This window comes from Diospyros lotus, chromosome 13 (assembly GCF_014633365.1).
Source record: "Diospyros lotus cultivar Yz01 chromosome 13, ASM1463336v1, whole genome shotgun sequence".
NCBI classification, from domain to species: domain Eukaryota; kingdom Viridiplantae; phylum Streptophyta; class Magnoliopsida; order Ericales; family Ebenaceae; genus Diospyros; species Diospyros lotus.
In genome coordinates, this window is record NC_068350.1 from 9,520,738 (window position 1) to 9,545,959 (window position 25,222).

Sequence of the window (25,222 nt, forward strand, 5' to 3'; positions counted from 1 at the left end):
ATGCAAGACAACCTGATTATCACAAACAAGCTTCATAAGGGACACTTCACAAAACTTGAGTTCCTCCAAGAGTTGCTTAAGCCAGATGAGCTCATAAGTTGCATTAGCCATAGCCCGATACTCTGCCTCTGCATTGGATCTAGTTACTACATTCTGTTTCTTACTTTTCAAATAAATCAGATTTCCTCCCATAAGAACACAATATCCAGAGGTAGACCGACGATTAGAAGGAGAGTCGACCCAATCTGCATCTGCATAACAACAAATATCTGTGTGCCCATTATCCTCATAGGGTAGCCCTTTACCCGATGCTCGTTTGATATATCTCAGAATTTGGATAACAGCATCCCAGTGAGAATCACATGGAGAACTAAGAAACTGACTCACCACACTCACAACAAAAGCAATGTCGAGACGAGTAACTGTGAGATAGTTCAGTTTGTCTACCAATCTTCTATACCTTCCAGGATTTGAGTAAAACTCCCCTTATCCCAGCAAGAGTTTGACATTTGGGTCCATTGGGGTGTCAATCGATTTGCAGTTCACCATACCAATTTCTTCTAAGATGTCAAGTGCATACTTCCTCTGAGAGATTGAGATCCCATCTCTTGATTGAGCAACTTCAATACCTAAGAAATACCAGAATTTGCCTAGGTCTTCAGTCTGAAAGTGTTGATGGAGATGTTCTTTTAGATTTTGTATACCAATCTGATCGTTCCCTATAATAACAATGTCATCTACATAAACAACGAGGTAGATACATAAAGAAGAAAAATATCGATAGAAAACTAAATGATTAGCTTCACTTCGAGTGAGACCAAAAGTTTGAACCACAGTGTTGAACCTGCCGAACCACGCTCATGGAGATTGTTTTAGGTCATAGAGAGACTTCTTGAGTTTGCAGACTACATTGGACTCCCCCTGAGCAACAAAACCAGGTGGTTGCTCCATATAAACCTCCTCTTGCAAATCACCGTGAAGAAAGGCATTCTTAATGTCCAATTGATAGAGCGGCCAATGACGCGTGGTGGCCATAGAGAGAAATAAGCGAATAGATGTCATTTTAGCAACTAAAGAGAAAGTATCACTATAATCCAGTCCATAGATCTGTGTAAAGCCTTTGACAACCAAGCGGGCTTTAAGACATTCCACCTTTCCATTGGGGCCCACTTTAGGGGTTAACACCCACCAACAACCAACAGGAGTCTTTCCTGGTGGCAAAGGCACCAAATCCCAAGTGCCAAAAGAATGCAAAGCACTCATCTCATCTAACATAGCCTAGCGCCAACCAAGATGGGACATGGCTTCACCTATGGTTTTAGCATAGTTCTGAAAGGCACGATGCGCAGCAAGGCGCAAAGGGTCCTAGAGCCTGAGGCGCAAGGCGCGCCTTTGCGAAGCGAGGCGCACCTTTTAGAAAAAAAAAACTCAAAATCTTGTAAAATCATAAAAACTATTAAATTATCAATAATAACACATGCATATCATTAATGATTCATTATCTTCAAATTCTAAACTAACATCATCAAAGTTGATTCATTCATTATGCAAATTCTAAACTATAAACATCATCAAAGTTCAAACTTAAAGTCTCAAACTCAAACAAGTACCAATCATTATGCAAAGTTCTAAACAAACACATAAACACTACAAGTCCACAATCAATAAAGAAGTTTTAATAAATCATCATCAAGGAGATTATTAACATCAAGGTCAATATCTTCATCATCCCCTTCAATCACCCCTTCATCATCTAACGGTGCCATATTTCGCTCATCCCTATAATTCTTCTTTTTTTGCATGTACTCTCCAATTTCTTGTTTTACTGATGAAGGACATTTTGGACAAGTTTTAGTACTCTCCACAATCAATAAACACTATAAGTCCACAATCAAAAAAATGTTTTCATTTTAAAAAATGATATTTTTCTAAGTCTGAAAAATTAGCGCATTATAAGAAGACATATAAGAAAATGTTTTCATTTTAAAAAACTATCTCCCGGTATTTTAATAGCTAATATTCATTGTTGTTAAAATGATTTTTAATGAATTTTTCAAGAAATAGTAAGTATGTATTTTGGGGGTGGTAAAATCGTTAAATTCTGAGTTTGTGCTAAAACCAAAATTCTATTTTCTTATTGCTATGGATTTTGATTTTTTAGATATTTTTATTGAATCCAACTAGGGGGTACTTTCTTATTTACATTTATGTATTAAAGTAAATAGAAGGTAAAATATAAATAAAAGTAAATGTAAATATGTTGTAATGTATATTTGTAATGCATACATGCTAGAATTGAGAAGAGGGGGGGAATTGAGTTGCCTAGGTTTTAATTAAACCTAGGTTTCATGAGGCGCGCCTCACGCCTCTCGCCTCGGCGCCTCACCATGCAAGGCGAGCGCCTCACTGAAATCGCCTCGGCCCAGGCGAGGCATTGAACTGGCGCCTTGCGCCTAGGCGCGCCTTTAACAACTATGGGTTTTAGTAATAGAAACAGAAGAAAGGCTCGAAACAAAAGCACTATAAGCAGGTGACAAACGGTCATAACACAAAAAGTTATAAAGAGGATGTGGATTGCAAGTAAACCGTGTACCTTTACGGAGTGCAATAGGAAGGCTATCGGGCTCAGGATCCATGGCAGGAGTGACCACTGACGGGGAGAGTGAGTCAGGAGAGTCGCAGTCAAGAGGAATGCCGGTGCCAAGAGCAAGATGAGGACGACGGTGATAAGTAAGAAGTGGAGGATCCGGGGAGTGCGGACCGAAAGATGGAAGTGGAGGGTCCACCGAGGAGATAGACGGAGCTGATAAGGGCAACGGGAGAGAAGGAATAGGCAATACATGGTCAAGACGCTGTGAATCAGGCTGAGCAACCGAGAAGAAAAACTGTTGTTCAAAAAATGTGACGTCAGCAGACATAAGATAGCAGTTCAACTCATGAGAGTAACACTTATAACCTTTCTGCAACCGGGAGTAACCGAGGAAAATACACTTCAAGGATTTGGCAACAAGTTTATCCTGTCCCGATCAAAAGGAATGCATAAAACAGATACATCCAAATACACGAAGGGGAACAGAATAAAAGGGCTGGGAGGGGAACAAAAGAGAGTGAGGAATGTTGTCCTTTAACACTGAAGATGGCATGCGATTGATTAGATAACACGCAGTAAGAACAGCATCTCCCCAGAATTTGGTGGGAAGATTGGCATGTAAAAGTAGTGTTCGTGCAATTTCAATGAGATGGCGATTTTTACGCTCAGCAACACCATTTTGTTGAGGTATATAAGGACAAGAAGATTGATGCAGAATGCCACGAGTAGTTATGAAAGTAGTAAATTGAGAAGAAAAGTACTCATGAGCATTATCACTACGTAAAGTACGTATAGAAACTTCAAACTGTGTTTTTATTTCAGCAGTGAATGTCTGAAAGACAGAAAACAACTCAGACCGACTCTTCATGAGAAACAACCAAGTGCAGCGAGAAAAGTTATGAATGAAAGTAACAAAATATGAGAAACCATGAGTAGAATTGACACGACTAGGCCCCCATACATCAGATTGCACAAGAGAAAATGGAGCCTCAACCCTATTATTGACACAACTAGAAAAAGAACTACGTGCGTGTTTACCACGCTGACATGACTCACAATCAAAAATAAACAACGATGACAAACTAGGAACTAATTTCTTCAATTTGGAAAGGCTGGAATGACCAAGACGAGAGTGGAGAAGATTTAGGGAAGCAGCACTGGTGCAAGCCATCAGCATAGCAAGATGATAGTGACCCTGTAACTCACACCCGACGCCAATCGTCCGCCCCGTACCCTGGTCCTGTACACAAACAGAGGTAAGAGTGAAAATGACTGAGCAATTAAATGTTTTAGTAAGCTGGCTAACTGAAATCAAATTGAAAAGATTGTCAGGGACATAAAAAACCGAATTTAAAGATAAAGACAAAGTGGGTGTGGTTTGGCCTATCCCTTTAACTGCAGTTTTGGTGCTATCAGCCAGGGTAACTGTATCAGAATAAGTAAGTGAAGAGAAAAAAAGTTGATTACCACACATATGATCAGTGGCGTCAAAATCTATAATCCAAGGACCAAGAGATGGGCTTTTAGCAATGCAAGCAACGGGATTACCAGGATGAGACTGCTGGGTGGCCTGAAACTTCAAAAAGACATCATACTTAGCTGCAAACATAGGTATCAATTGTGAACCCAGTGCAAATTGGGCAGAACTAAGATCACTCTGGAATGCATGAGCTACACAGGTAGATGATGTAGGCAGAGCAGCTGGCCGACCATGTTTCTTCCAACACTTGTCCTCAAGATGATCTAGTTTCTTACAAAAGGTGCACTGTGGACGTGGCCGATTATTATTATGGCCTCTATTTCTTCCTGAGTGAGAAGCTTGAGACACAAGGGCTAAAGATTCGGCTGGAGGAACAACATGAGAAGAAGAGGACATACCATGTGCATCGATCATGTTCAGCAACCTTTTAAAAGAGTCCTTCATGGTAGGATTAGTGGAGCTGGTCAAGATTTGATGCCTGATGGCATCAAATTCTGTTTTAGACCGGAAAGAGCAATAACCATAAAAAACTTCTCTCTTTGAGCAACCTGTTCTGTCTTAGTTGTAGAAATGGGAAGAAGAGCATCAAATTCTTGCATGAGAGCCCGAACCTGTCTCAAATAAGATTCCATGGACGACTCTTGCTTCAGATTCTTAATATTAGAGACCATAGTGTACAAACGTTGGATGTCATTCATATAATATTCTTCAGCTTCCTTCCACATGTCAACACAAGTTTCAAATGAGCGAAAGAGCTGCATGATGGATGGATCAATAGACTGCCATAGGAGGATGCATAATTGGGTATCAACTTGTTCCCATCTAGCCCGATTGGCTTCCGGCACACTTTCAGCCTTTGTGGTAAGATGATCGGCTTGGCCTTGCCTTTTGAACCATATTTTGACAGAGGCTACCCGTGAGAGATAATTAGCAGATCCTATCAACTTGATAGTGGTGATATTGGCTCTTCCGAGATTAGGGACAGTAAAGGACTAAGAGGCAGCAGGGGCAACACGTGCGGTTGCGGAAGTAGCACCAACAGAAACTACATCACTGAGGTCAGACATAGCGAGAATTTGACACTGGGAATAGGCCTAGGGAAGGAAAACGAGCTGATCTGGAGAAGCCAGGAGAAAATGGCCGGCGGATGCACCTGCGCATGGGGGTGTACAAGGGCGCATGGGAGCTCTGGCGGCTACGATTTTCCTACAGCAATTCAGCTTTAAGGCGACGAAACCTAGAGTAGGGTCGGTTCCAACAAACGACGATCAGTTCCAGCGTGAACAGTGACGATGAAGAGAGAAAACTAGGGTTTGAAGGTTGTTGGAAAAAGATACGTAGCGGTAGCTAGGGTTTTTCTCACCAGTAGCTCTGATACCATGTGAGAAAACAATTATGAGAGAAAAACCCAAGAGATTAGTCTTTTAGTGTGTTATTTATAATAGGCACAACGGGCCTAATAACCTATGGGCTTAGCCTAATTACACATAGCTACAACAAATAAATAAATAAAAACACATACAACAATATGCAATATATCTAATTATGCTAATAATTCTAATATTTACCATATTCTGAACACTCCCAGACCTTTTCTTCAAGGATATCCAATTGTTGCCATTGTTGAGTTAGGGCATTGAAGTAGTCTGTCACGAACAGCTCGCTTTGTCGTAGCTCATGCAACACACTTTTTATTCCAAAGATCTCCGAGGTGTTGTCAACATTGGAATAAGTTTCCTTGACTGCACCCCATATTTCCTTTGTTGTTTTGTAATACATAAATTCTGATCTATTTCATTCATGTTGGAATTTATCAGTCATGGCATGACCATACTATTTTCTACCTTCCAAATCTTGAAGGTAGAATCGGTTTCTTGAGGTTGTACAGCAAGTCCAGTGAGGTAATCCTCCTTGCCTCTCCCACAAATGAATAGCATGATAGATTGCGACCATTGGATGAAGTTCTGACCGTTCAACTTGTGCCCAGTAGTCTAAAGAATAGGGCCTTCAGGAAGACTAGGAATTGGTGCTAGTACTCCTCTAGATCCGGACAATACTTCAAAAACCAAGTTCTCGCCTCCACTAGCCATGGTGGCTTATTCGGATAGGATCAATGTTTCAGATTAAACTGCTCTGATACCATGAAGAATTTGGAGAATAATGAACTTCACTATCTTCCTTTGACCGAGTAGTACAATTATATAAAAGTAAGAACTTCAAATACAGCTTAGAAAACTATACAATTTAGGAGACTACAACAACAATAACAACATATCTAGTCTTTATCCCACTAATACAATTTAGGAGACTACTAAAAAAAAAAAAAAAAAGAAGGTTGACTTTCATCAATGATTCCATAGGATTAGAAAATCCTCCTCAGTTCCTAAATTAGGAAACAAAGCAAAGCAACCAGGATTCTACACCATCAAAAAACAACAAAAAGATTACACGGGAGCAAAAGGCATGTGCCTTGCACCTCATGGTGAGGCATACCTTAGCACTTAGGCGGGCACCTCAAACAAAGAGGTGCCCTTAGCTAAGCATTGAGCCTAAGCCTGGCTCCTTTGACAACTATATTAGGATACACATTTTAAAGTTATGGGTAAATTGGATGGTCAAAAACATTTATATATAAACGTTTATATATAATACATACTGTATGATGTTTCAACAAGAAACTATGAACATTTAGGGGTATGACTCAAATTACCCGATGGGGTTAGGGTTGGGGATGGGGGGAGGAGATTTCAATTTCCACTCCATCTAAGAGGCTAGCATATTCAAGCTTTTTCTTGAACCACTGTCCAATTTGGTAAAGGGCCAATATATTGCAAAACCTAACCCATGTCATATATGATGAACACAGTTACAGTAGAGAAAATAGAAGACCATGTAATATTATGTGCACAAAGACGCATATGCATTTCAGCCCACCGAGTCCCAGAAAAAAACATATAAAAGACATGGTTTAAGAGAAATGGAAGAACTTTATGCAAGCAATACATAATCAGCCAAAAACAATATCATGCATTGAATAAATCTGCATATAGCAATGAGAATCTCACATTTCATACCACTAATTCTTATTCATATATTTCTTGCATGATGATAAGGGACTGCTTCTGACTGCACAAGAATTAAACTAGCACTATAGTAACCAAGATGCTGATATCTTCCAATAATAGAAAGCAAGCTTACTTCATCTGGATCTGATGACCCTGACAGAAGACATTCAGCAGCTGATATAATCTCATCTGAATGATCAGTACGAATGTTGAACTTTAGTAGATCAAGATTGACATGTACAGGAAAATATCCAATAACTATTAGGAGATTTAATGCTGAAGCTGATGTCTTTGACAGTCCCAGTGCTCTCAGGATCTGACAAGAAGGAAGTAGATATTATATTAGGTCTGCAGTTGATGCATGTGCATGAATAAATAAACAATGGCATCTCAAAAATTCTCGCCAAATATCTCAACTAATTCCCTTCTGTGACCTATCGCTGTAAAATCAGTTTCAGTTACACCAATATCAAAATTCATAGCTAAGTACCATTCCAGCAGTCTTCTTTTGCTCGCCATTTTCACAAGCATCAATGGCATAATTTTCAAGAGATTTGATTCTGTTGCGTATATTTTCCTCAACCTCCCATGAAGATTTGGAGGGTTTAGCATGAGGTGGCATCGACTTGGCAGACTTCAGTAACTGCACAAACTCCTCAAATTCCCTCTCAGCAGTCTCCTTAGCAAGCTTTCTACGTAGAAGTTCTTCAACCTAGTTTCCCAAAAGATGGAATTCCAAGTTAAGAGTCATTTTAACCAAGAAAGCAATAACATATACAGTATCATGCATTGGTTATAAATAAATTGAATGGTCCTCATCAAGCATACATCAAAGTATCATCTAACTGCTGGATAACCAAAAAAAAAGGCAAACATATTCATTTGGGTTTCAGCTTTGCCTTATTATAGTATCTTTAATAAACTTGCAAGTTACAAAATAGAAGACGAAGCAATTTGAACAGAGACTTCAATCATAACACCCCCCCCCCCCCAAAAAAAAAAAAATAATAATAATAATAATAATAATAATAAATAAATAAACTTTGCATTAGCAGAACATGGGGTACAATATTAGCCATACAATTAGATCCAAAAAGCCATAACCAAGGGTGAACTTAACCAAATAAGAACCGCATTATGTGTGAAACACTAATACATTAAATGTTGAAATGATCTAATTCATTCTGAATGCTACTCAAATGGGAAACTAAATAATTGCTAATTCTCCAATGAAATTCACCATTTCCAGACCAGACCAAATCAGAAAACTAACAAACATTGTTCACACATGATAATATCCACTTGAAAATGTTTTTGAAGGAGAAATAATGGTAACATTTCCAAATTAGAAAACAAAATTATCCAATACATTATACCAAACCAGGCTACTTGCCACACAAATCAGCAACTATAAGGATACTGATACAAATAAATCCAAGGTCCAAGGTGGACCAACTCTTCATTTCCATGTGAACCATTTTTTAAACAGACAGGAGAACCAAAACATAAATCACATACCTGAGAGGCAGGCCGAGGCCCATAAAAAGAAAATGAACCTTTGCTTTCTAGGACAGTGAAGTAAATTTCATCTTTCGAGAGCAAAAGATGAGCACAATAGCTCTCAAGAGGCTCCGCACTACCAAAAATCATCTGTTAGAATGAGCTAAGGTCATTAGAAGAACAAGAAGATATAAATGTGACGCCTATTAAGAACATACCTCAGCTAAGTCCATAACTGTTACTGACTTATTCTTTTCAAGAAGCTCAACCCAGGCATACTCAAGCAATGAAGGATCCTACACCATAATACAACAACAACAAAATTATCTATTATTCTGACCACAAAAGAGAATGTTCATAATAGAGGTTCAAGCATCCCTTTTCTTGGGACAAGAAAATGAACTGTATATTAGACCTTAACGCACCAAATTATTTTGAGCTTTCTCGATAAAATCTGATATTTCTTTGTGGTCAAAATTTTCAGCACCAGGAACAATAAAAGTTACTTGTTGTGGTTTAATTGAGGTTGTGACACCATTCTGCATCATACAAGACCAGGCAAACAGTCTAAGTAGAAAAGCACCCAGTTGTTAAATCATTGATGAAACAAACAATGGATTCCAACACCTAGCAACCTATTAAACGAGTGCATTAGTTGTTTTCACCACAACCTGATCGGAGACCATCCAGTTTTTCTTGCCATCAGGTCTCTGAGCAACTGCAAGCAATACCCTTTCGGAATCTTTCTTGAACTCCAGCAGTAACCCTTTTTGCAATGCTTTCCTTTCAAGTTTATCTTCCAAAAGCTCCCCACTGTTTGTTAGTCCCACTCTGCAATTATTAAATAAAATATGTGGCACAAAGAAAGATAGCAGTTAGAAATCATAACTGGGGGGAAATAGTTGCATAGGGATTTGATCCAAAGGAAACAGTCCTTCATATTATCACTCTACATCATCCCCAGTATAGGATGTATATTTTATTTAGATTCAAATGCAAGCAATGACATTAGTCAGAAAATCATAATTTGTTTCCATTTGAAGTGACAATGTAGGGATGCCCTTTATCTTTTTCGATAAGCAATAGGCACATCCTTCCTTTATCAACAGAAAGTTTGTTATGCCTCTGCCAGATTTAGGATGTATATATTACTTAAATTCATATGTAGGGAATGATATTGGTTAGTAACTCATATTTTTCTTTCATTCAAGTGGCAAATAGGGACATGCTTTATCTTTTTTGATAAGCAAAGGCATGCCCTTCCCCAACAGAAAATTTGTTATTTCTCATTTGATAATTTAATGATGCCAAGTGCAAATTTGAGTAGCATGCTTCCAAAATTAATCAGAAATTAGCACATTAATAAGGATATTATGAGATATGGGGAAAGAAGTCACTTCACGAGAAATCATTTCCATTTCAGTCTCTCCCCATTAGATCACCAATGACACATTCTAGATTAGTTTAAAGTCAAATGGTGTCAAAAGGAACCAAACATCCGATATTATTCCTTAGGGTAGAATTACATGACTGTATACAAATCAATGAAGAAAACTAATCTCTAAGTTAGGCAATTGCCTAATTATATCTTACTAAAATTAGGAAACACAAACAACCTAGAATATAACTGGAAAGATGTGGTCAAGATAGGATCTCCAAGGAAAAGCAATGGAGATATGGACACATAGAACTCGGGCATATATGAATATGAATCTCGGTATCTTTTAACACTCCTCCTGAAGATTGTGAGCAAATGTCTTGCATTCCAATCTTGCTCAATAATCTTTGACACACAAGGCTAGGAAGTCCTTTTGTAACAATATCTGCAAGTTGATCACCAATAGACACAAATGGGGAGCAAATCAAGCCACTATCTAGCTTTTCCTTTATGAAATATCTATCCACTTCAACATGTTTTGTCCGGTCATGCTGTACCAAATTATGAGCAATGTTAATAGCTAACTTATTATCATAGTAGAGTCTTATAGGTGCTTTCCACTTGATTTTTAGGTCTTCCAAGAGTATCTTGATCCAAAGTAATTCACATATTCTTAGTGCCATTGATCTGAACTCTGCTTCATCACTTAACCTGGCTACAATACTATGTTTCTTACTTCTCCAAATCTCAAGATTACCTCCTAGAAATGTGCAATACCCTGATGTTAATCTTCTATCAACAATTGACTCTACGTAATCAGCATCAGTATAGACCTCAAGAGACAGCCCCCCCCCCCCCCCCCCCTCCCTAAACAATATGCCTTTATCGGGTGGCCCCTTTAAATAATGTAGAATCCTATACATTGCTTTTAGGTGAGTTTCCTTAGGATTATACATGAACTAGTTAGCCACACTCACTGTATAAGCAATGTCAGACCATGTATGTGAGGTAAATAAACCTTCCAACTAGCCTTTGATAGGACCCTTTATCCACTGCACCATCTTTTGAGACATCTCCTAGCCGATGATTAGGTTCAATGGGTGTATCAACAGCCCTACTTCCCAACATACCAGTTTCAGTCAACAAGTCAAGTATGTATTTCTGTTGAGATATAAAGATTCCCTACTTAGAGTGAGCTACCTCAGTACCCAAAAAAATAATTTAATATGCCGAGTTCTTTAATCTCAAACTCCTTGACCAAGCAACCTCTCAAAGTTTCCATTCCTTCCATATCATTACCAGTTACTACAATATCATCCACATATACCAGCAATGTAGTCACTCCCCCTGTGGCCAAGTGTTGTACAAACAAGGTGTGATCACCTTGACTCTATTTGTATCCCATACCAAGCATGACTTTAGTGAACCGATCAAACCATACTCTTGGTAACTGTTTCAATCCATATAGAGCATTTTCCAACCTAAATACCACATCTTCCCTTATCTTTGATCCAAACCCAGGAGGTACTCTCCTTCTCTAAGTCACATGTAAGAATGCATTCTTGACATCTGTTACAATTTCCAACCTAAGTTAGCAACCAAAGACAATAGCACCCTTACAATGTTCATTTTTGCCACTGGAGCAAATGTCTCAAGATAATCTACTCCATATGTCTGTGTATATCCCTTAGTAACCAACCTTGCTTTATGCCTTTCTAATGACCCATCTGATCTATACTTCACAGTAAACATCCATTTGCATCCTACCAGCTTTTTCCCTTTTAGTAATTTCACAAACTCCCACGTTTGATTTTCCTCCAGTGCTGCCATCTCTACCTCCATGGCATTCTTCCAGTTCTCATTGCCTATTGCTTCAGAAAAAGTCTTAGGAATGGGAATTGTGTTTAGGCTGGTGAGGAAAGCTTTGTGTTTAGAAGGCACGTTTGTATAAGACATGAACAAGTGTAGAGGGTGTTTGGTACAAGGTTATTGTTCCCTTCTTAATGGCAATAGGAAGATCAAGATCATTGGGATCAGGTTCATCAAGGTCATTTGGATTAGGGTCAGTTGCAAGTTTAGTGATAGGTTCAACTCCGAGAGTGGGAATAGCAAGACCAGGATCCAACTCAGATGATGTATCCTGCATAGGTTGAGGAGCTAGTGCTTTTTTTCTTGAATACACCTGTAGTGGACAAGAAGAAGTTGGTGGTTGCTCCCCCTGTGTCATGCCCTGTGAGTCCTTTGAATTAGAGACTAAAGGAAGTGAAGAAGAAGAAAAGTCAAGAAGAAATAGATCTTTGTCCATGTCTTCCAAGAAGGAAGTCTCCCCCTGAAGATAAGGACGATCAAAATAGGATATATCTTCCACAAAGGTAACATCAGCTGAGACAAAAAAACTTCTTGGTAGGTGGATAATAACACTTATAGCCCTTTGAGTAGAAGAATACCCAAAAAAGATGCATTTGAGGGCCCGAGGATCAAGTTTTCCTCTCTGTGAAGTGTGTATATGGACAAAAGAGAGGCAAACAAAAACTTTGGGATTAAGACCATTAGAGGTTAAATTGGACTATGAGAATCAAGACTCCTTGAGGGTAGCCGGTTGATAAGATAAGTGGTTGTCCAAATAGCTTCTCCCCAATATTGTATTGGGACATTGTTTTGAAATAGGAGAGCTCGTGTAACAGTTAAAAGGTGACTATTCTTTCTCTCAACCACCCCATTTTGCTACGGGGGTATGAACACAAAAAGACTCATGAATTATTCCCTTTTCATGAAAGAAGAAGGACAAAGACTAATTGAAATAGTCTTCAGCATTATCAGGACGAAATCTTTTTATGTCAACTCCAAATTGATTTTTGACCATATTGTAGAAGATTGGAAAAATGGTGCAGACTTCAAATTTAGCTTTCAAAAGGTATAGCCAAACCACACGAGTGCAATCATCAACAAAGGAGACAAACCATAGAGCTCCAAATATATTAGGAACAGTTGAGGGACCCCATACATCACTGTGAACTAGAGTAAATGGAAGAGAACTTATTTTATTTGTAAGAGGGAAGGAAACCCTTTTATGTTTTGCAAGTTCACACACGTCACAATAGAATTCCTCAATGTTGTCACGACCCAAGGGACATTAGAGGGGCAAGATTGTAGGTAGTCCCCATTGTTGGTTAGGAGCTAGTTTGTAATTCTGTTACAGCACATGGGGCTGTTATTCTAGAATATACTTTTAGTTAGATGCTAGTTGATGCCTATAAAAGGCTACTTGTAGGAAGTGGGGGATCATGTTGATGTTAACGAATGAATTGAAATTCTATTCTCTCTTAATTCTCCAAACTCTCCCTCGGTTCTTCTTCTCTTTCCCCCCAATTCTCTCTGTTACAGTTCTATCTCTCCCTCCAATTCTTCTCTATTTTTCTCCTAAATTCTTCCAATTTCCTTCCTAGACCCTAGCTAAACCCTAGGGTCGTGACATTTGGTATCAAAGCCGACGATTCTCAGCTGAGATTCCGACGAAACCAGTAGTTCGATCACTGTAAATTGGTCACTGGAAGCACATTCTGATGAGCCAGGCGATTTCCAGTGCTTAGGAAGCCACAACGAAGGTGATCAAGTGTCGACACAGGACTAATTGAGTCATAGCAAGAGGAGGTTGTTCCTTCGCTGTGAGTCAAAATAGCGTATGCAGCTTTCCGATCTAAGTCCAAACGGAACCAATACAATTCCAAATTTCAGGTGAATTCGGACAAATCAGGGTCGGTGAATGGTTCAAGTGAATTCGGACAAATCAGGGTCGGTGAATGGGTATGAAGTGGACACAGGCCTAGGTGAATTGAAGCGAAGTTGATCAATTTGAAGCGACTTTGTTTCTCGATGGGGGATGATAAAGCCCTTGGGCGTGACGGTTTCACTGTCAAATTTTTTCGTCATGCCTGGGATATTGTTGGGGAGGATTTTATTGCAGTTGTTTCTAGTTTTTTCTAGTTGGGCAAGTTATTGGGTGAGATCAATGCTACTATTATCAGCCTTGTGCCTAAGGTTCCCCACTCGGAGTCTCCTAGTCAGTTCCGTCCGATTTCTTGTTGTAATGTTACCTATAAGGTCATCTCCAAAATTATTGCCAATCGAATTAAGCCTCTGTTACCCCAATTGGTTGATGTCTCCCAGACCGCCTTTGTGCCTGGTCGGTTAATTGGCGACAATATCTTGATGGCGCAGGAGTTGTTGCATCGGTACCACATCCCGAAGGGTCTTGCCAGATGTGCTCTTAAGGTTGACATTAGTAAGGCTTATGACTCGGTTGATTGGGATTTCCTTCTTTGTGTTCTTCACCGTATGAATTCCCTATCTCTTGGATTAAGGCATGTGTGACTACGACCCGTTTTTCAATTAAGGTTAATGGGATGCTCCATGGTTTTTTCCCAGGTGGTGGGGGCCTCAAGCAAGGGGATCCTCTGTCCCCCTATCTCTTTGTCTTTGTCATGCAAGTTCTCCACGGTATTGTCGCCTATCACTCGCATGCGGATGATTTTCGTTTCCATTGGAAATGTGATAGTTTAGACATTGTCATGCTCATGTTTGCTTCGCCACACTTCGTCACTTCTTCTGTGATTCAACACACGTCAATTCCGAGTCACTCGCCTGATCTCAAATCACTCGAAATCCGCCGAATCTCAACACCAATTCGAGTCGCCCTCCTCCGTTTAACGATTCTAACGCAGCCAATAAGATTCGCCTTCTAAGATCAATCTGAATTCCGCTTCACCTCTCAAATCGAACAGATCCAAATCTCAATTCTGAACTAAATTGCATGCTAGTTCTCCGGACACAATTGTTGCTTGAACGTGCATGAATTACAGATTTCTGAAATCACCTTAGCCTCGTCTTCACCAGAGTTTGATTGAAATCACATTGAAATCACAACTAAGGAAGGATTGGCTCTGATACCATTTCTCACATTCCTAGGGTTACCTAAAGTTGTGATTGGAATTTGGGGAAGAAACTGGATGATAGAATTAAAGGAGGGAGAGAGAAACCAAAGAGAGAGAGGGGGAGAGGTTAGAGAGGAAATGAGAGAGAGAATTAGGGAGATAAAATCCACTTCATTCATCAACATGCCTTTCTCTACATATTAGGGCCTATTTATAGGCTATTCAATAGTAAATGAAATCTGGAAAATAGCATCCATGTGCTCCTAACAACTCACAAAATACCTCCTACTAACTACTACAACCTTATTACAATAATACCCTTCTAACTATCCTTGAGTTGTGACACGTGATTAGGTCCAGATTGAGAAAACTTTAAGGCGACCCAGCGACTCTGGAGATCTGGAAGGTGGTTAGGCGTTGGAAGGTGTTAATCTCCAAGCAAGCAAGCCCCCTCAGTTCTAACTTGGAAGGCGCAACAGGTGAGTGACCCTCAGCCAATAATTTTGGTAATTATTATTTGGAATCGAAGGGAGAAGCAGGATCTGGTGATTTCCGATGCTGATGTGAGGCAATTGTCGCATGTGAATCTGGGCCCTCCTGTTCGAATCTTGAGAGGGAAGCAGGTGGTATTTTCGAAGTTGGAATTCGGCTGTCGAAATAGATAGCAGCAATATCTAAGAGGCTGTTTCTCTGTGCTGGACAATTTCCAACGAGCCGGAGTAGCGTCAATTGAACAAGGAGGCGAAGCTGAGCAAGCATTTCGGCTCAGGAATTGAATTCGACGTTGGTCATGAGAGTTCCGATAGTGAACCCGGGTAGATTTTGAAGGCAAAATCAGATTCAGCTATGATTCTGGTAAGTTAATAACCGATCAAGGTTCAAGTATTGATAGGAGATTGTTGTGAAATTTAGAAGTGTATCCGACTTGGGGAGATGAATAGGTCTGCGTCACCGACACGATTCCAGCAAGTATAGAGACTACTTGCAGCAGGCGAGTCAGGAAAATTGGTAGCTCTAGGCAACTCTAGAACCTGCAATTAATTGCCGCCTCTTGGATCAGCTTCAAAGGCGACTGTTGTGAGGTACATACTGAAGAGAAGTGAGGGATTTAGGATGTACAAAGCGCCTGTTTATTGGCCTTCGAGTTGTCATGCTCGTGAGAAGTTTGCTAGGGGCAGTAGTGCAAGCACGAGGACATTGGAGTCTCAGTCGCAGCAGAAGGGTGCTGCATTTTCGGGGGGACGACCTGATCGTGAGGCCATTGGGAGCAGTGCATACATGGAGCAGATGAGCCCTAAATTGCAACAAAAGAATGCTTTATTTTCAGCTAGAATGGAGCCTCAATGGCAGCCAAAGAAGGCTGCATTTTCAGTTGGCAGCAACAAGGACAAAGGAACAAGCAGTGGGATTCATGAAGAGTGCGAGGAATTTGGCCGTATATTCCGCGAGAAGTTACAGGAGTTTGCAATGATACTAATCAAGAAGTATCATTGCAACTTTCTCATTGAATACTTCGATGATTATCACGGAAGTTTTAACAAAGAGGAATTCTTAAAAATGGAGCAGCCGGAGGAGAAGCTGAAAGAAAGAGCAAACAAGGAAGCAATGAGCATTGATCATTTTATGGAAGAGTTGGAGCATGAATCAGAAATGAAGGAAAGGCGGAACCAGGAGCGTGGTGAACACCGCAGTGAAAATTCTGCCCCATCCAACCAAAATGATGAGCTGCCAGATGATTTTAAACCAGATGGGAAGCCTGGATCAGTTGATAATGGAGATCTGCAAGCTACCAAGCTTAATGTTGGAAATTTGTCTCCTCAAGTGGATGAAAATTCAGTTATTAAACAAGCGATAAATCATGTTGGGACTAAAGAACCATTGGCTGGAACTGAAGAAAACTTGTCAAGGGTGACTAATAATTCTGAAGAAGCAAAGAGATGTTATAAAGACAACAATTTAGGCCAAATTTTGCAAGAGAAAGAAGCTAAAAATTGTGTTGAGAATCAATCTACAAATCAGATTGATGATGAGAACTGCTATGAAGATGGCCTACTTGTAGCTAAAATATCTTCCAATGTTATGAAGGTGTGTAGAACTGATCCTAAAATGTGCCACAATGTTGCTGTAAATTTTGAGGTTGAGGAGCAACAACAATTGAAGGCTAAAGGACTGCAAGTTTCAGCTGTTGCCTGTGACCAGAAACAGCTAAATTCAATGAAGGCACTAGATGAGGATATATTGACTGGATTTGGCATCATATTGGATCCTCAATCTATGGGTACAAGCTATCTTAAATTGGTAGCTATCACCAACCCACGAGAAATGGTATGCCGCTCCTTGGAGGAAGATGCAGCTTTGATTGCACTGATTATCATTTTTGTTTTAGCTGAGGAGTATCCAAGAACAAAGAAGAAGCGACCTAGAAAGGAAATGATAAAAGAAAGAACAACCAAGCTAGAGAGAGTTGGTATTGGTTGAGGAGCAATGGCTAAATTGTTATAAGTTCTTGGGGACAAGAACTCTTTCAAGGAGGGGGGAATTGTCATGACCCAAGGAATAATAAAAGGGTATTATTGTAATAGGATTATAATGGGTTGTTAGGATATTCTTACAAGTTGTTAGAAGCACATGGGTGTTGTTAGGAGGTTATTAGAAATTAGTTAACTAGCTACTATACCTATATAAAGGCCCAATTGTAAGAGGAGAAGATAGGCATGAATTGATTAATGAAATTCTGATTCTCTCTACAATTCTCTCCCTTCTCCCTCTGGTTTCTCCCTACTATTTCTCCCCTCTTTCCTCTTAATATCTCTCCCTCTTTCTACTGATTTTCCCCCTTCCTTTAATTTTGATTTCTTCCCCAATTCCTCTTCTAACCTATCACGAACCCTAGGTACGTGACATGTTGCAGCTAGAAGAGTTGGGAAGTAATGGACAATGGGTTGCTTGCAAAGAAGTTTGAATTCCCTCCTATGATTGGAAATGATATGGTTACAGGAATGACAGCTCAATTGGAGCCATTTTCAAGGGTAATAGTGAAGAGGTGGATGGTTGAACTTAGTGTTACAGCAAATCATGGTACTGTTATGGTTGAAGAAAAAGAAAAGAGAAAGCAAATGAAAAGGGAAATACGAGAAAAGAACAAGAAAAAGGCAAAGAAGAAATCAGATTGTGAAGGCTGGAAGTGGATGAAAAACAGGGTAAGCAGCTATAAGTTTCTTGGGGACAAGAAACCTTTCAAGGAGGGGGGATTGTCACAACCCAAAGGAAATTAGAGGGGCAAGATTGTAAGTAGTCCCCATTGTTGGTTAGGAGCTAGTTTGCAATTCTGTTACAACACATGGGGTTGTTATTCTAGAATATACTTTTAGTTAGATGCTAGCCGATGCCTATAAAAGGCTACTTGTAGGAAGTGGGGGATCATGTTGATGTTAACGAATGAATTAAAATTCTATTCTCTCTTAATTCTCCAATCTCTCCCTCAATTCTTCCTCTCTTTCCCCCCAATTCTCTCTGTTACAGTTCTATCTCTCCCTCCAATTCTTCTCTGTTTCTCTCCTGAATTCTTCCAATTTTCTTCCTAGACCCTAGCTAAACCCTAGGGTTGTGACAAACGTCTAATTCTTTGAACAATAAAGGTGTTAAGAAGGACTTGGAAAAATGCTTCTCTTTGATCTTATTCCCCTCTCACGGGTGAATCTGATTTATACACAAACTTCCTCTTTAGATTAGGATGTTGCTGAAAATTGATTTAAGAAAGTTTCTAAACCTAGATTAGGAAACCTATACAGCTTTTAGGATACAACAACTTATGGAAATATACAACCATAAAATTATCAATCTTGATCTAGAAGATACACTCTTTATTTAGGAAATACATATAATCATTACCATCAATCAACACTGATTTGATCTTGTCCAAGAGTAGAGACAAGATCTGATCCTTCATCGCTGACACTCCCCCTCAAGATTGGGAGTGGATATCATGCATCCCAATCTTGCTCATCATTCTTTTGAACACGACTGCAGGAAGTCCCTTGGTTAGCATATCTGCTAGTTGATCACTTGAGGAAATATAGGGAGTACAAATCAATCCACTGTCCAATTTCTCCTTTATGAAATGGCTATCCACTTCAACATACATTGTTCTATCATGTTGAACTGGATTATGTGCGATACTAATTGTTGACTTGTTATCACAGTAAAGTTTCATAGGTGTTGTCCATTCAATCTTAAGATCATCTAATAATATCTTTAACCACAGTAGTTCACACATCCCTAGAGCCATAGACCTAAATTCAGCCTCTGCACTTGACCGAACAACCACATTCTGTTTTTTGCTTCTCCATGTTACCAAATTACCCCCCAACAAGGTACAATAGCCGAATGTTAACCTTCTATCTACAACAGATCCTGCATAGTCAGCATCTATGTAAGCTTCTAGTAACATGGCTTCTTATTTCTTGAATAAAATGTCGTTCCCAGGTGTTCCTTTCAAATAATGTAGAATCCAATATACGAGCCTGAGATGAGTCTCCTTTGGGTTATGCATAAACTAGCTGACTACTCCTACAGCATAGGCTATGTTTGGCCAAGGATGAACCAGATATATCAACTTTCCAACCAACCTTTGGTAAGCTCCCTTGTCAACCATATTATCTTCCAAAGTCTCTCCTAGCTTATGATTTGGTTAAATGGGAGTTTCAACTGCTTTGCAACCTAGCAACCCAGTTCCATTTACGAGATCCACTACATACTTTTGCTAAGAAATAAAGATGCCCTCTTTTGAACGAGCTACTTCTATTCCCAAAAAATATTTCAATTTCTCCAAGTCTTTAATCTCAAATTCTCAAATTCATGCCCTCCTCATTATTTTTGGTGACAACAATGTCATCCATGTATAAAATAAGCACTATCACTCCCCCTGTGGCCGAGTGATGGATGGATGAATAGGGTATGATCTCCTTGGCTTTGCCTATATCCCATGCTGAGCATCACACTTGTAAATTTGTCGAACCAAGCCCTTGGGGACTATTCCAGTCCATACAAGGCTTTCTTTAGTTTGCATATTACCGGTTCTTGTGTGGTTGGACCATACCCTGGTGGCACTTCCATGTATACTTCCTCCTATAGATCCCCATGCAAAAATGCATTTTTTACAGCAAATTGATGCAATAGCTAGTGTAGGTCAATAGCTAAAGAGAGAAGCACCCTAACTGTATTCAGCTTTGCCACTGGTGCAAAGGTGTCTAAGTAATCCACCCCATATACTTGTGTATATCTCTTGGCCACTAATCTTGCCTTGTATTGATCTAATGACCCATCAGACTTGTACTTTACGGTATACACCTATTTACAACCCACCGAATGTTTTCTCTTAAGCAATTGCACCAAATCTCACGTCTGATTTTTTTATAGGGCTGTCATCTCAACTTCCATGGCATCCTTCCAATTCTTATTCCCTATAGCTTCAGAAAAAATTTAGGGATAGGAATGGTATGAAGACTGGTAAGAAAGGCCCTGTGGATAGATGATAGCTTAGAATAGGAATGGTATGAAGACTGGTAATCTTTGGTTCTTATTCACTAAACCATTCGTTTGATTTAGCTATGTTTGAAGACAAATAAGATGATGAAGATGTTGATGCTCTTGAACTTGAAGATGAAGATGATTGATAACTAGTGAAGATTATGGACAATGGAGTTTAATGGTAGCCAAATAGTTGTAGTTTTTTTTTTTTTTTTTCCTAGCTTGTTATTTTGAAAGTGGTTTGGTTTGGTGCAATTTGAATTTAAAGGCAACATGAATATATTTTTGCCTTTTGGTATAATTTTAAACTTAGCAAATATATTTAGAAGTATTATTTATCTATTTATATTTAAAAGAATTGATCATGATAGGCACATTATTTATTTTCTATGGATATATATTATTTATAGTTGAAATTGAGAATGTGTACAGAATCTTACGATTCGATTCAAATCTCGATTTAACAACAATGTCTTACACACAACAATAGAACCCTAATTATAGGGTTGAGGAATTATAACATAAGAAAGATTACAATAGTTAAAACTAGGAAAGATTGCCTATACAAAGTTTAGGAAAGTATCCTAAACTAGAATTAAGAAAGTATCTTAAACTGTTTTTAGCAATTTCTAAAAACCAAAGATTAGATCAGCTTCAAATCCTAGAACGGATAATTAGTCAACCTTCCTTATCCTTTCCTTTGTGTATCCTACGAGAATCAACAGATATATATGAACTTGTATACAAAATTTAGGGGTGATGGTAAATTTGTAATCTATAAAAGTTTCTGAGGTGAACTTGGAGTAGAAAACCTTAGTGGATTAATGGTAGAACACACGGTTCATTAGGCATTATAAAGTGGGCGTAGGTGCAGTTGGCACCCAACACTATAAATTCCCTTGTGTAATTTTTGTGGCATTGTATAATTGATTTTTACCTTTTTTTACTTTTCATACGAACATCAAATTAAAGATTAAAACAGCAACCAACTACTGAGCCTTAATCTAACTATCTATGGTTGGCTACATGAATTCTAGCTCATGGTAATTTTTTGTGGTGTCGTTTGATTGATGTTTACTCTTCATATACATGTCAAATTAAAAAAATAACAAGAAGAAGATATTGAGCCTTAATCTCACTAGGTGCAATGGGCTACATGGATCTTAACTTGCTAGTCATTTCAATCTATAGCCTTAATCTCACTATCTCTTTTATTAAATACTTTTTCCATACTTCCATTGCATCCACTTTCCTCACAAAAAGCCTTATTGGTCTTCTTCTCACATGACCAAACCATTTTAATTGTATCTCACTTCTTATCTTCACTAGAAGTCACTCTAACCTTATTATGAATAACCTTATTTTATATTTTCTTGTGTAGCCACACATCTATTTTAACATCTTCATCTCTATAACACTCATATTTTGCAATGTTGGTGTTTTACTGCCCAACATTTTGTCTCATGCGATAAAGTTGGTTTAAAGTATCTTACAATTTTTATTTTTAACTTTAATGGAATATTACATTCTCACATGTTATTTCTTGCATTCTTATCAAAGTTTCCAGAAAAGTTTTATAAATGATTTTAGATGAAGAAAGGAGTTTGGATTACATATACATGTATCATCAAGCTGAAATATGTGCTAGGACTTATAAAAGAGATACTGGCTTACTAAGGCCTTCTTGATGACAATTGGTTTGTGATGAATGAACTCAAAAAGTGCATCCAAAAAGACATGTCATGTATATTATTTGTAGGCAATATTGTCTTAGTGGATGAGGTAAAATGAATGAATATTAAGCTTGAATTATGGAGGACCACCTTATAATCCAATTTTCAAGTTGCCCGAGTCAAAAATAAAATATATGACATACAAGTTCAGTAAAAATAGAAGTGGAAAGATGTCGTGGTAAAACTTGAACATCAAGTTATTCCTAGAAAAAGATTAGTCCACATAACTTGGATCAGTTATTCAAAAAAAAAAGAATGATTAGTGAGAATGTTACTCATACAATCAAGGTAGAATGATTAAAGTGGAGAAGCACTTTTAGCATTTTCTACAATGGTAAAATCCCTTTAAAGCTTAAAAAAGATAATCAATAGATGACCATAAGACCAGCATTGTTGCATAACTCAAAATGCTAGGCAATTAAATGCCAACATACACGAAATATAAACATAAGCGGATATGTGACTACACAAGAAAATAAACAAATAAGACTAGAAACCAGATTATATGCAATAAGGTTGGAGTCATGGACACAATTAAGATGGTTTAAACCTATCAAAAGAAAACCAATTGACGCATTTGTAAAGAAAGTGGATGTAAAGAAAGAAGCTTGCAGTGAAAGAAGTAGAGGATGGCTAAAGACCATTGTCAGACTCGTGGATCTAACAAGGGGAATTCTCCTCTGAATTTGGGAGAATTGAGAGGGGTTGAAGGGAGGAAGTGGAGAATAAGAGAGGGAGGGAGGGAGAGAGAGAGTTGAGGCGGGAAAGATGAGAATCAAATTGTATTCAAGGATACCTCAAAAGGGAGCGGGATCAGTTAGTTTTATACTGATCCATCGCTCGAGGAACGGCGCCAAAAGGTTGCCAAATTCAAATATTACAACTGCCTACTTATTTCAGCAAGGCTTATAACTGCCTTCACACTACTTAAGCCCCTGCCTTTATAACCATAGGCGCATAACAAACATATGGAAAATGATCAAATATGACAGGATATAATGGTCTTGCAAAGAATATTGTCATTGATAGAAATCGTCGGATAGCTAGAATTCCTGTAACTTACCCCATCTAGTGGAATTAATGATTTGTTGTTGTTTGTGATATTTTTATTTTGAGTTCTATTCTAATTTTAAGCATTAAGTGTAGTTAGGTAGTCATGAACAAATTTCATGTTAAATGTATTTTAGACAGCTAAGAGTAAATCCTCTGCGTCAGAACAGAATAGTCTTCACGAATAGCAATTTTGTCTACTGAAAAATAGCCCTCGGGCAGCTTTTAAGACACAGAAACTCCACAGTCATGTCATACTTTCAACCACCTTTGTGCTAATTGTTTGGGCTCAAATGCATTCACTTACGAAGGAGATTTAAAGTTCCTCGCCATCATTTTTACACTTCGAAGCTAGCATCAAGAAGGAAACGGACATCAAATTCTAACTGAGCACCAAGAACCTTTTTCTAGTAGAAAACATCACTTCTTTAGAACAGATAGACCTAGTTACCCAAAATTACGAGTATTCAAAACCAAAGATTGTTCTCCCACACCGCACGTTTTACTTGCGAAATGAATTCCACTGCCAAATTCGCGTCTTCGTGTTTGCTTTTCTGTATTGCATGCAAAATGTATGCAGAAAAAACAAAAGGTGAAACTAAAACATACTTGGCACTCGCACAAATTCTCTTCCGTTTGCGTAAGGAACCCAGCTCTTCCATGACAGATTCCACGAGGCTCTCTGATGAATAGCTCCGAACACTGCCATAACCGAGGAGGCCGGCCTGGCCGGACCTGAAATTCGGAAGCCGAAACCCGATTTTGGCGTGCGGGCGCCACTGGGACGCTGTGAAGTGGTGGAGGCAGGATCCGAGAGCAGCTAGAGGCGGAGAAGGAACGGAGCGGAAGATTGAGTAGGTGTTCATCGCTCGAACCGCCATGGTCGCGTGCAAGGACTAGAGGTGGAAAGTGGCGGTGACCATACAGAGAGAGAGAGAGGAGCGAAGCGATTTGGGCAATCTCTGAGGCGATGGCGGTTGTGTCTTCTGATATTGATAACGCTTGAAATTTGAGTTCCCTTGTTTTTTTTTTTTTTTTTTAAACATATTTTATTTGCGTTTTAAAAATATATAATTATAAACACTTAAAACACATTTAGAAAAATATTATTGATACTCCATAAATTACACCATAGACTATATAACATAGATAAAATATCTAAAATACCCCTCATCTAAAATAATAAAGTGAGTCAGTGAGACAACATGAAGCGGTGAGTCACATGACTAACATACCCCCCATCTAAGATTGTAAGGCTCGTTTCCGAATATTCTCGCTTAACATAGGATACTTGAAAGAATATCATTACAAATATGATATAGAACAAAACTGAACTCAAATAACAACTCATTTCATTTATAGCAATAGAAATTTAAATAAGATTTAACTATATTTTCAATATTCCATGACTCTAGACTCGATGGCCATACAAAATAATTTGAGGCTTAAATGCCAATAACATAATAAATCCTTATCACTATAATCCTCACCAAATCACTAAGTAGAATCTTTGAAGTTAAAACACGTCTCCGTACACCACTATCTCTAAACTGTAGTCCTACTAGACTTGTCCCCAATAACAAACTTTCCTTTACTTAGAATGGCAAAAAAGATCAAGTGAGCCACAAGACTCAACAAGTTTGCGAAACAATAAACAATATATAGGATCCAAGAATGCGATGACACCAAAAAGAATAATAAATGACTCCACAATTATATACAAGATTCATAATTCATGAATTTATCATTCAACTTAAAATATCATGTCACCATGTATCACTATGCAAATGTGCATAAACTTTCAATGTCATTATCAATTATCACAGGCTCGCAAGCCATCATTCAACACATGCAAGAGTGCATCATTTCATTATCAATATCACTCTTCCCGTCTCTCAAGCCATAAATCGATGCATGAAAAAGTGCATAATTTCAATAAAACCTCACAAATAAATATGGAACCAAC

General features: G+C 38.6%; 1 protein-coding gene across 3 annotated transcripts in view; it reads right to left on the reverse strand.

The window, feature by feature from the left end:
- The window catches only part of LOC127788776 (ribonuclease II, chloroplastic/mitochondrial), a 50,739-nt gene extending 26,519 nt beyond the window's left edge, over window positions 1–24,220 (reverse strand). The window contains exons 1-8 of one of the 3 annotated variants that reach the window (XM_052317387.1): window positions 23,866–24,220; window positions 9,307–9,466; window positions 9,061–9,174; window positions 8,854–8,931; window positions 8,654–8,785; window positions 7,626–7,847; window positions 7,269–7,451; window positions 2,552–3,830 (exon numbers count right to left, since the gene is read on the reverse strand). In XM_052317387.1, the coding sequence (XP_052173347.1) occupies window positions 3,027–3,830; window positions 7,269–7,451; window positions 7,626–7,847; window positions 8,654–8,785; window positions 8,854–8,931; window positions 9,061–9,174; window positions 9,307–9,466; window positions 23,866–24,137 (1,965 nt within the window). In that variant the 5' untranslated portion in view covers window positions 24,138–24,220 and the 3' untranslated portion in view covers window positions 2,552–3,026. Of the gene's footprint in view, window positions 1–2,551; window positions 3,831–7,268; window positions 7,452–7,625; window positions 7,848–8,653; window positions 8,786–8,853; window positions 8,932–9,060; window positions 9,175–9,306; window positions 9,467–23,865 lie in introns of those variants that run through there. The other 2 variants (XM_052317385.1, XM_052317386.1) reach the window with 2 other exon arrangements.
- Window positions 24,221–25,222: the final 1,002 nt, after the last annotated feature.